Source organism: Mchenga conophoros, linkage group LG17 (genome assembly GCF_057382185.1).
Source record: "Mchenga conophoros isolate Kocher_MC1m ecotype Shallow Benthic linkage group LG17, M_conophoros_male_GT1.1, whole genome shotgun sequence".
Lineage (NCBI taxonomy): Eukaryota > Metazoa > Chordata > Actinopteri > Cichliformes > Cichlidae > Mchenga > Mchenga conophoros.
In genome coordinates this window covers 2,394,619-2,407,731 of record NC_140542.1, presented here as the reverse complement: position 1 = coordinate 2,407,731, position 13,113 = coordinate 2,394,619, and the positions used below count along the sequence as shown (strand labels likewise).

At 41.9% G+C, this 13,113-nt stretch overlaps 1 protein-coding gene across 2 annotated transcripts in view; it reads right to left on the bottom strand.

The window, feature by feature from the left end:
* scube1 (signal peptide, CUB domain, EGF-like 1) overlaps positions 1-13,113 on the bottom strand; it is a 124,509-nt gene that overhangs the window by 48,848 nt on the left and 62,548 nt on the right. For both annotated transcript variants that reach the window (XM_085251739.1, XM_085251740.1), the window contains exons 5-6: positions 2,944-3,072; positions 822-938 (exon numbers count right to left, since the gene is read on the bottom strand). In XM_085251739.1, coding sequence (XP_085107865.1) covers positions 822-938; positions 2,944-3,072 — 246 coding nt within the window. The remainder of the gene's footprint in view (positions 1-821; positions 939-2,943; positions 3,073-13,113) is intronic.

Below are 13,113 nucleotides of genomic sequence, written 5' to 3'. Positions count from 1 at the left end.
CTTAATAAATACGAACTTTAGCTCTCCTAAATAAGCTTGGATACAGTAGCAGAGTTGGGTTTGAAAATCATTGCACTGAATCTTTCATTTGCATTTTACATGTTTTTGGGAAAAAAACATTTATTTGTGCTTCTTCAATTATATAAAAAAGCAGAGTTATTTTAATTTGTTACACTATATTCTCTCTTGTCTTACTGTGTGTGTGTGTGTGTGTGTGTGTGTGTGTGTGTGTGTGTGTGTGTGTGTGTGTGTGAACTTTTACTCTCACACAAGCATATTTAATCTTACAGTATCACATTTCTTATTTATATAAACCATCACTGACGGTGTCAGTGGTTCTAACTATGCTAACAACATGTTCAGATATGATTCCCAAACAGTGGAGTATATTATAAATTCACAGTAAGTTTGACAAATGACCTGAAAACTTTAAGTAGTCCTGGAAGTATGAGTCACAGTCAGGTCTGCAACTATGATTAACTGTACATGTATCGCAGTGTTCCCTTCCTGTCGAAGCCCAAAACATTAGTAGAAATTCTCATCAAAGCTTTGAATCCATCGTCTTTTTTAAGGTCTGTGTGAAAAGCTTCCTCGCTCCCTCGTGTTCACAGAGCTTAAGTACGGTAAGGTTGAGGCAGTATGGGGGAAGAACTTTTAGGTGATCTGTCTGTTGACTCACCAGCTCCAACCCCCCGTACATGTTACTCTTTGTTCTAAGCTATAAAACTGTCTGAGGCCTTCCATTATACAGCAGATGTTACAGTCAGGCAGCTGTGAGAGCTTCGGGGTGTGTGTAGAGAAACTCGGTGGCTGTCACTCACCAATGCAGGTCTTGCTGTCTGAGTGCAGGGCATACTTCTGGTGGCAGCCACACACAGGCCCCGTGTCTGTGTCGTTGCATGTGTGCTGGCAACCGCCATTTCCATAGTTACAGGTCACTGAAGATAACACAGACATCAGCTCTCTTTAGAGTTTATAATACAGTGCCAGTGTTCATTTACTTGTTTATTTGTCTATATTTGTTTACATTACTGATCTCTGGTCATTTGTGCTGTAAGACGCAATCAGATTTATGCTGGTCAACAAGTCAGCGTGAGTGAGAGGACAGAGAGAGAGCTAGAGGAGAATACACTGAGTGGGAATTAGATGGGATGGTAGCAGAAAAGGGAGAAGAAGTAAAAAAGAGAGGGAGCAAAAAGTTATTACGGTGGAAGAAAGGGCGAGAGAGAGGAAACGCATACTGAAGCATAAAGACATGGAGGAGAGAGAGAGACGGGATGTAACGGACGGAGAGGAGACTGAGCATCATGTTCAAATCATTTCCGTAGCAGTTTCTATATGTTGCTGTTTCTGAAACGACCGGACATTTTAAATACAAATACGCACAAAAAACAAGAAACCATCAATATTTGTCTGCCTAAGATCTGATATGTTTTACTCTTTCATCCACCTCAGCCTGGATGGAAAGCTAGCTTTATGGCTCCACAATAACATCAGAGTACCTCCTTCTTATTTGCAGCACAGGAGCTTTGTCTCTATAAGGGCACAGGAAGAACTGACTGTGTTGGTGATTGCCATCCTGGCTGCTGCCAGGCCCTAAGGAGCTTGGAAAGAAAAGTGTCTGGACTTTTTTAAGTTTCTTGAAGACGTTTCATCCAAGAAGCTTCTTCAGTTTTAAGAGCAATTGGTGGAGAGTCCCAGATTTAAGCCCTATGGGAGTGTCCCCAAGGGGGTCACGGACCCCCTATTGATCCTCCACCTAGTCACTTGGTTATGAGAGGTGAAACGTCTTCAAGAAACTTAAAAATGTCCAGACGCTTTTCTTTCCAAGCTCCTTAGACTACGATGACCTGGATGAAGCTTCACAGACCAAACAGTGATTACTTACGTGCACTGAATAAACTCTATACAAGACCAAAGGCTTGAGTTTGGTCATTAACCATTCAGGGAAAGTAAAGTAAATCTTCCTGTAGTACTCAGGAACAGTGTCTGGTCTTAGTATCTAGCAGAGAAATTCAGTTTCAGCTTTTGTTCCTTGGAACATAAAAACAATCACCTATGAATTCCTATGTTATCATTTTTCCATCATTTTCAGGTCCTCCTATTTTGCCGAGTGTTCACAGGTCACAAAAACCAAGTGTAAATAGAAAAACTTAGATCCTTAAGACTCTTCATCCTGTGTCGATTAAGAACATCAAACATAGAGAACTGGAAATGCGATTAACAGGCATAAGAATGACAGAGGAAAGTGAGGTCTGTGCGTCTGTATGTGTGATGCTGGAGGCTTTGCAGTCTGCCAGTTCTTTCATCATTCATTTACTACCGTCCACTGCTGCCATGCTCAACAGGCCAGCACAGCACCGGGTCCCTTGCCGCTAATGAAATATTACCACAGTGGGGGAAACATTAGAGCTTTTTTGAGGCTTTCAAAATCTTAATACTCTCACTGCCTAAAAGTATAGCGAGATGATTTGCCAAACATTGTAAGTGAAAGCTCACTTTCCCCCATCAAAAACAGCAGCCCAAAATTCTCTAGGTGCGAGGAGTGAGAAACAGGAACTGAGTTGCAAAAGGACATGAAATCGCTCTTCTGAATCCTTCAGCACCTTCAGCTTGGCTTGAAACGCTTAGCTGATTTTGGTATTAAATGTCCAACCGTATATTTTACCACGGGAGGCCCGGTGGAATTGGTCCATTCATTGCTATTGCAGATGTTTATAACAGGAACATTTTGATCCTTCGTGGCACTAATACATCACCTCAATAAAATCAGGTCTATAAAACAAAGTGATAACACCTTGCTGTCATGTGAATTGTAAAATACAACGACAAGCACACATCTATGAAAAACGTATGTAGACTTAAAGGCACGCTGTGTCAGTGAGTTGACACGGACACTGTGTGCGTCGGTTTGGGTAAGTGAAGGTCAAATGTGATACATACATGTGCAGTCCTTCTGATTTTTGGCCAGCTCAAAGCCAGGACGGCATTCACACGACACGCCGCCTTTCCCCGGAGCTTCCCTGCAGATGTGGGCGCAGCCGTGGTCCTTGTTCATGCAGTTCATTCCATCTGGGTGGGAACACGGAGAATATTTAACACTTTACATAAAGAAAGCTTTTTTACCTGATTATACAGAAGCGAGAGGACAGTCCTGATCTTGACTGACTTAGCCCCTCAGTCTGAAACAAGCCTTTTTAGCTTTAATGAATTCTACTATTTGAAACTACTTTCTATGGGCAGAAATCTGTGCCATCAGACACTGAATTTGAATAAGTTAAATGTGAATTTGAATCGCTTGGATTGAATCTGAATTATAACTTGAATAAATGCTTTTAAAAGCTGAATATGAATTATCCTAATTTGAAATTCAATTTATTGGTTTGAAAATGATCATCACTAAATTGAAATTGAATATTATATTTTGAAAATGAATTCATTTGCTTTGAAACTGCATTTTACCCTTTAAAAATTTAGCTCTTGAATAATTTCAGATTCACTTCTCACCGTTCAGTTTCAGTTCCAAAATTCAGTTTTTGGGACTTACATCCGGAGTAATGAGCGCAGATTAATAGAACTACGTTTTACTAGCGGACCGAAAGTGTTACTGACGGGAATCTACAGCGTCTTGAGCTGAATTAAGACTTCAGAAGTCATGTCGAATGACCAGCGGATAAACTCTCAGGTTGGTAATAAATGTATTACAAGAACAAGCGTCATGTTAACAAATGATAGCCGTACAGTAGCATTACAAAATGCAAAAAGGAGCCTTGAGTGTTAAACCCATATTACTCCAAAGGTGGTTTTTAGTTGTCTAGCTGACTATCCCGATTCCTCTGCTGACATCCTTCACCAACTTCATCATCCTTACACCCTTAATCACAGCTGTAAAAATCCCACAGGGTGCCGTAATCACACACGGCAGGTCAGCCGCAGTATTAAAAGGAGACAGCAAGGAGACTTGTAACTGAAGAACTGTGGTTTCTCTGTTAGATGTGTTATATGTGACAGCAAGCCCAATCTTCAGGGTGAGCTGAACAGCCAAGGGACATTAAACCGCTGCTTTTCTTTCCTAATGCTACGAGCCAGAATGATGCTATCTGAAACCTCATTCTCACACACGGTAGAATCTCGACACGTCTTCATCAGGACCAATTAAAGTCTACATGTCAATGCTTGACCCATCTCAGCTTCCACTAAGGCTTTTTCTTGTCAGCACTTACTATTTCTTTGTTCTAGTCTGTTCATCCATTCGTTCAATCACAGAGGTCTGCTTGATGTGCTCTTAGTCTACTCCTGGTGATTTACAGAGCACATTGTGGCAAGAATATGTGAAATAGGACAGGGGAGGAAGCAAAGAAGCAGAGGATGGAGGATCAAGTAGTGAGGAAAACGCCAGCCAAAGATATCACTGAGCTCTGGCAAGAAATGGGGAATTCGTTTGGGTTTGTGTCACAATCAACTGACTTTCTCTACAAAACAGAAGTTGAAAATTTGATAGGGGGCTTCAGTTTGAAAGAACGGTTTGTTTCATCCTCGTAAGAAGTTGTTTTTCTTGCATAGCTTTTTAGTGGCTGGTTGCTCATACGACTCCTTTCACTTAATAACTGTTGAACAGTCTTTATTCTCCTGAAATGGGAGTGATAATGAATGATTAATGATTTTTAACTGTACACTCTTAATTTGACTATTCAATCAAAGTGCAAAATCAAAAGCACTCATGCAGGAACATACATTTACATACATTTACATAGCTGACAAAGAGTAAAACCAAATCCACCTCACATCACATAATTCTGCCAGATTGGCTGGTACTGATATGCAGCCAAATCTGGACCCTGTACAACTCATAAAATTAGCAGACCAATGATGCTAGAGGGTAAAAAGCTCTGAACATATGCCAAAGCACGCATAGATCTTATTTGAAAACTAAATTCATAAGAAAGCACTGTTTCTACAACCGGTTTAAACTTTGGAGAAGTCAAATAAACGGAGAGAGAGCGAGAAGACGGACACAGGCCCGGCCGTCAGCACAATTGAGCCTAAAACAGCAAACAGAGCTGCGGGCGCGAACTGTGGCCAACATGACGAGGGGGTTAGGCTGCCTGGCTAAGCCTAGAGCTCACTGACACACTCAGTGTGCTGCATGGGTTACTGGTGAAAAACGGCAGAGGTTCATGGACCAGATCTTAAGACGTTAGAACTATAATAAGTGTATGAAAATAAAACAAAGGATTTTTTAAACCCATACGAGAAAATGATAACGGTTGAATCAATTCCCATTTTAAAAAAAGTTGCACCAATAATGGAACAGTTAGGTGAATAAACACAACCGTAAGAAGTCAAAATCCATAAAATCTAACTGAAATTTTCTGATAAAGCAACCCAACAAACACCTTGAGTGACTCCTGCAGTCTGAACAAGCTGTAACAAAGACTTTCACTCCTTGTGAGTATAGTTAGGCGATATTTGCGGAAGTTATGCAGATCAGCTGTTTATGTGGGCATAACAAAAAAACTACACACACACACAGCTGAAGCATGACTGAACGTCCCTTAACCAATGTGCTTTTTCAAAGGCATAAAGAATATTAATGCATTTAAAATATATATATATATCTGACCTGACCTCTGACCTGTGGAGTCAGTGGTGCTTTGAAGTGAATAAAACACACCAAAAAACAATGATATGTGCTGCCTGTGCCAATTGTGACTGCATTTCTTCACTTAGCAGTGAAAAGGTAAAGAAAGGGTTGATCTTTCTTCTTTCCAGCTCAGTGTGCAGCTTTGTTTAGACAAAGAAGGTCAGCAGGTTTACAACTACTGAACGTCCTCGCTGGGAGCCCCAGAAGGTCCAGACAAAACACTGAGGCACATCCTCGTGGCCCTGTAGGAGCCCCCAGGATAGACTTTGCCTCTCACACAGGCTCTCCTCTGTCTCTTTTATTATCCTCTGTCTGTCTTTCTCTTTCACCTCTCTGCTTCTCTTTATCCAGCAGTCCTCACATCCCTCTCCTGCTCTCTCAGGAGGTCTGACTCCAGATGAGGTCCAAGCATATCACAGCCATGTTATTACAACCTGACTCTTGCAACGTTACACCCCAAAGCCCAAAAGTCTGGCTGGCAAAGTACAATCAGAGACAGAAAAAAAGGAAGGAATGAAGTGAAAGACAGAGATGGATAGAGGGAGACAAACTGAAGAAAGACGAGAGGAATGTGGAAAAAGAATGTTAGAAGAAAGGCGAGAGAGGGACGCAGAGCGGGATAATTTAGAGTCTCCGAGTTACTCTCCTCCCCGTTTCCTTTGAGGGTGATGAGGAATGAGGTGATGCTGACAGCGAGTCTCACAACCCGATCTCCCCACTAGGGACAAATACACATTTGACAGCTCAATTCAACTGTAGATGTTAAAGTTTCAATAATGTGAAACACCTATACAAATACGACATAAATGGAGTCTGGGAGCTAGTTCGGTCTGTCAGTTGAACTGTGTTCGCCCCAGTATGCTCACATTATGTACCAAACACACCCCTCCCAATTTAGCAGCCAATTCTCAATAAAAAGGACATTTCCCTGACATGTTTCTACATCCACCCACGCCACCAACACCCACCTTCACTTTGCCGCTCCAAGTGGATAACTACTCATTACTCCTCTGTTCAAATGTGTGGCATGTTCATGGGGAATGACGATGATCACTTCAAATGTGCCTTTTCTGACTGAACTATATTTATAAATCCCATGAGATTAATAGAAACACCTTTTTAAAGTGAATTTCTTTTGTCAGTTACTCAGGTTCAAACTGGACACCTGATAGATGAAAACGATTAGACTTAGTTTGGTCAGAGTTCTCATCTTTATGCACTCATTTAATTCTCCACTGTGTAAAAAACACCTAATATTAAGCAGTAAATTGATATCCACTTATTTAACAAAAACATGACCATTGTTCACTGGCAGCACTACTGGCATCACATTTAGTGACCACTGGTTTCCTAACCACTGGTTGGATTTCTTGATGACAGCCACTTCTCCTTTGTACAGATAGATATCCCATGCAAGGGCTTGGCCGTGCATGATAGTTCCTCTTCGTCTTCCTCATCGTTTTCTAGCTTCAGCTGCCCGAGGCTTTTCTGGAACAACTCATCTCGGGGATCATCATTCACTAATCGTGGCCCTCTCGCTTTCCATTGCTCATAGAACCTCTGGGTAAGACTTTTGAAGTGTTTTGGTCTTGATGTCAGTGGCATTTATTTCCTCCTGTGACCAGCTTATTATTCCAGATGGGTATCTGTTGACTGGTAGGGTGTATGTTCATCTTCACTGAGTCCCACGGAGTTCCTGATGAATGCTATTAGTGGACAATTTGTCTTGTACAGTGCCAAGAACTCCAGTATCCATGTTTTCTTGTAGTCAGTTCAAGTGGTGCTCAGATTGGTCTGCCTGGTCTTAGTGTCCTGACGTACCATCAACCAGTTTTTTAAGTTTGTGCTTCGGCTCTCTGGTGTTATTTTCAGTATCTGAACTATGTCCATGGATTGACTCATATACCTGCTTGGCTTGGTTTCTATGATGCCTAAGAGGAGCTTCCATGTTGTGGAGAGGCAGGTAATCAGCAGGTAGCTTAATGGTGTTACACCCTTTGGAGCTTCATGATCAAGATTGTTCTACTCTGTGTGAGCCAGTCTGAATGAGTATCTGGTATAAGCTGCCTCCTTATTTGTGCTGCCAGGCAATTATGGAGTGTTGTTTAGCTTCTTCAGCCAGTAGGCATGGATCATGTCAGGTCCTGGTGCACTCCAGATCTTCATTGCAGAGACGTGTTGTTGGATGTCTGCTCTTAGATCCACCAGCCATTGATGTGACAACTCTTTCCCTCAGATGTTCTTCCAGCTCTGGGTGGGTCTGCCCTTGTGTGATCCTTCCTTTGTAGCTGAGAGTACACCCTGAATGGATCTTTGGAGATCAAAGCTCCTCGGGGTGGCTGTAGCTCAGGTGGTAGAGCAGGTCAGCTAGTAATTGGAAGGGTTGTGGTTTGATCCCTGTCTCCTCCGGTCTGCACGCCACATGTTTTTGGACTTTGGGGCGATGGTGGCTCAAGAGTTGTGTGTTCGTCTTGTAATCGGAAGGTTGCCGGTTCGAGCCCCGGCTCGGACAGTCTTGGTCGTTGTGTCCTTGGGCGAGACACTTCACCTACCGCCTACTGGTGGTGGCCAGAGGGGCCGACGGTGCGATATGGCAGCCTCACCTCTGTCAGTCTGCCTCAGGGCCGCTGTGGCTACAACTGTAGCTGCCTCCACCAGTGTGTGAATGTGAGAGTGAATGAATAGTGGCATTGTAAAGTGGTTTGAGGGGTCCCGAAAAGCGCTATTTAAATGCAATCCATCATTATAAGATACTAACCCCAAGTTGCTCTCTGATGCATTCATCAGAATATATATGTGTGTGAATGTTAGAATAGATAGAAAGCACATTTTTGTTCTCTAGCATATCTCTTCAGCTTGTGGCCAGAGCTGGACCCTTTGTTTGGCAGTTTCAGTTATCTGTATCTTTTTGTATGTGTTTTTCATCCAGGACCTTCTGCATGATGCCCTTCTGCACCTCAGTTAACCAAATAATCTCCTTCCCTGATTTTGACTTCCAACCTTCTTCTCCATTGGGCGCCTCCTGCATCCTTAAACTTAAACCCAAGTGCTCCTAGGATTACTCTGGTAGTGGTGTATATGAGCCATATGGTTTCAGTGTTACATCGTCTATTTCAGCTCCACTGCTCTCTTCTATCAGGGCTGGATCATTATTTCCATACGTTGTCCAATGCGCTCTAGCCCCAACATCTCCAGCTTTCATAGTAGCTTTCGGCCATTGAAGTTACTGCACTGAGCAACTAGGTGCTTCTTGGTCATTGCTGATGTTGGCTTTCTACTCATCAAATCAAATCAAATCCCTTTTATCATCACATCACATGTGCAGGTACATTGGTACAGCACATGTGAGTGAAATTCTTGTGTGTGAGCTCCACAAGCAACAGAGGTGTGCAAAAATACAATAACACAAGAACAAGCAAAATATAGGAATGGCTAAATCTGAGAATTATATGAATAATATATGTACAATATAAGCTGTCTCTCAGTCTGCTGGTTCGGGACCAGATGCTGCAGAACCTCCTTCCTGATGGAAGTAGTCTGAACAGTTTCTGGCTGGGGTGACTGGAGTCCTTGATGATCCTCCCCGCTTTCCTCAGGCACCGCTTCCTGTAGATGTCCTGGAGGGAGGGAAGCTCACCTCCAATTATCCGTTCAGAGCACCGCACTACTCTCTGGAGAGCTTTGTGGTTGTAGGCGGTGCTGTTGCCGTACCAGGTGGTGATGCATCCAGTGAGGATGCTCTCAATGGCACATCCATAGTTCCCAAATGCATTGCACATAGACCCTCTCACTGGGTTAGCTGGTCCAGTATCATTGCATTACTTATTATCAGTCCTTGCCCATATATGCCTTGTTCCTTCCTCCTGACTCAACCTCTGTATACTTCAATGAGTAAAACTGGTCAGCTATGCTGGTTGTGGGTTATAAGAGAGTAATTCATGTTTTGTTTAGGCAGAGAAACATTAAATAGTCGGGGAGGTCCAATAACCCTGAGCCTGAAATTTTGTCATGCTTCCTGTACATCCCACAAAAGTGGTGAACATAACAGGGATTTCAGCCATAAGCTTTTAGCTTCTGCTAAGCTTATAAATGATAAAAATTCTGTTCACTTCATTGAGCTGGCAATATTGCGTCACTGTTTTTTTAAGAACTGTGGAAAAAAATTCCAGTTATTTGACATCTACATGTCCAGTATCATGTAATCGTATACATTACTGCACACGTGCAAAGTACCATCAAAAATGAATGCCTAACCCTCTGACACTAAACACATTTTGAACCTCAAATATGGCTTCAAACTCGTGGGGACGGGCATTTTGTCCCCATTAGTGACTGTTGGTCCCCACAGTTATAGTAGCTTGCCAATCCTCACAAAGACAGACAGACACACACACACACACACACACACACAAGTTTCCAGTTCAGTAGTCAGAAAACCACCCATAAAAGAAATCAAACAAACAGAAACAACCTCCACTTTAAAGAACACTTTTACATAAAAGCTTTGAAATCTGGGATATCAAACAGGAACAGTTTAAACAGTTTATATTGTTACAGTTTCCTCTTCAAAGAAAACCCAGTTGCAGACTAGCTAACAGAGCAGCTTGCCATCTGCAGTGCCTTGGGTACGGTTAAAGTCTATTTAGTGGTTTCAGTCGAGGAAATACTTCCAAAATGTTAAAAAAAAAAAAAACCCTCTATGCAAAACATACTTTTAATTTTTCAAAGACATCAAACTTTGTTTTTGCTAACCCAGAAAATTATAAAACTAACCCTAACCAAGGGAATTCAGCAACTGGTTCCAAAAAGTGGAACTTTTCTCATTTTCTGACTTGGAGAAATAGGATGTGAAGAAATCTTCTTTACAAACTGGAGCAAAGAGGCTCTCCACCAGAAAAGAAAAAAGCAGCCCCTCTTAGCCATCGCCCCCCTCCCTCCACTTTTCCATCCATCTCTTGTAAATGCCATTTTAATTTAAATCTGTCAGCCGCTGGCTGTGTGTCTCTCACTGCTCTGCTCAAACCACAGTGCTATAGGTGCTAAGCCATGAATTTCAATGAGAGCTTTTCTTCAACTCGCTGCATTGAACTCCTTTAAATAAGGACTGTGCCTTTTTAATAACCCTCCCCAATCTCCTGGTTAAACACAAGAGGAAACAAGCACCATTCCCACCTACACACACACACACACACACACACACACACACACACACACACACACACAGAGTTTATTTTGCTTTCTTTCCTTCATCTGGCTCTAACCTAAGACATATCGGCATATCAGGAATGCAGATTTAAATACTAACTTTGGTTTTGAGTTATGAGCATAATTACTTCAACAAGCATAACACCAAGCAATGATGCTGTATTATTATTATTATTATTATTACATTGTGGACAATGAAGTAAAACTTGGACAGCAGCTGAATCAGTTCACTAAGATAAAGTGCAGATAAATTGTTCTGAAATGTGGAATGGAAATATTGTTTTTATCTTCCACATAAATGAAGCCAAAAAGAAAAGCAAAACACCCAGAGAAATAATACAGAGAGGCAGCAAATAACAAAAGGGAAATGTGGTCTTTGTTCACAGAAATGCAACCACTATGACACGTGCTATTAAAAGTCTTTAAAGTGTTTAAAGCTGCCAAAAAAAGGATTTAAAAATAGTTAATTTTTAAATAAACATTTGTTGTTGAAACAGTGTTTAAAGGCGTTTAATTGTAACATTGTTGTTCTCTATCAGTACAGGAGCTCGAGCATTCAAGATGAAGGTCTCCTTCATCCAACACATGTTTATATTTACTGTTTTGTTCATTTATTTTGAACAATTTTTCTACAAATCTAAAACATTACATTTCATAACATCAGTCACAAACAGGATGCAGCATCAAAAACCACCTTGGCTTTGGTCACTAGCAGATTACCATGGTCGCCTGTAGTTTGCATGGAAAATGTTAACACTCACTAACTAACCACCATGTGGTTGTGAAACCGTAACATTCACCTTCAAAGTAAAAGTTATCCCTTACAGTTTCACTACAGCTTAGCAAGTAATTGTGTTTGCAAACTACAGGGAGTGCAGAATTATTAGGCAAATGAGTATTTTGTCCACATTTAGTATTTAGTATTTATTTATTTATTGTCATTGTCAAGAACAATGAAATTGCGTTTGGGGCTTCCATACAACCCAAAAAAAAAAAAAAAAAAAAAAAACCTCTTCATGCATGTTGTCTTACTCCAAGCTGTATAGGCTCGAAAGCCTACTACCAATTAAGCATATTAGGTGATGTGCATCTCTGTAATGAGAAGGGGTGTGGTCTAATGACATCAACACCCTATATCAGGTGTGCATTATTATTAGGCAACGTCCTTTCCTTTGGCAAAATGGGTCAAAAGAAGGACTTGACAGGCTCAGAAAAGTCAAAAATAGTGAGATATCTTGCAGAGGGATGCAGCAGTCTCAAAATTGCAAAGCTTCTGAAGCGTGATCATCGAACAATCGAGCGTTTCATTCAAAATAGTCAACAGGGTCGCAAGAAGCGTGTGGAAAAACCAAGGCGCAAAATAACTGCCCATGAACTGAGAAAAGTCAAGCGTGCAGCTGCCAAGATGCCACTTGCCACCAGTTTGGCCATATTTCCGAGCTGCAACATCACTGGAGTGCCCAAAAGCACAAGGTGTGCAATACTCAGAGACATGGCCAAGGTAAGAAAGGCTGAAAGACCACCACCACTGAACAAGACACACAAGCTGAAACGTCAAGACTGGGCCAAGAAATATCTCAAGACTGGTTTTTCTAAGGTTTTATGGACTGATGAAATGAGAGTGAGTCTTGATGGGCCAGATGGATGGGCCCGTGGCTGGATTGGTAAAGGGCAGAGAGCTCCAGTCCGACTCAGACGCCAGCAAGGTGGAGGTGGAGTACTGGTTTGGGCTGGTATCATCAAAGAGGAGCTTGTGGGGCCTTTTCGGGTTGAGGATGGAGTCAAGCTCAACTCCCAGTCCTACTGCCAGTTTCTGGAAGACACCTTCTTCAAGCAGTGGTACAGGAAGAAGTCTGCATCCTTCAAGAAAAACATGATTTTCATGCAGGACAATGCTCCATCACACGCGTCCAAGTACTCCACAGCGTGGCTGCAAGAAAGGGTATAAAAGAAGAAAAACTAATGACATGGCCTCCTTGTTCACCTGATCTGAACCCCATTGAGAACCTGTGGTCCGTCATCAAATGTGAGATTTACAAGGAGGGAAAACAGTACACCTCTCTGAACAGTGTCTGGGAGGCTGTGGTTGCTGCTGCACGCAATGTTGATGGTGAACAGATCAAAACACTGACAGAATCCATGGATGGCAGGCTTTTGAGTGTCCTTGCAAAGAAAGGTGGCTATATTGGTCGCTGATTTGTTTTTGTTTTGTTTTTGAATGTCAGAAATGTATATTTGTGAATGTGGAGATGTTATATTGGTGT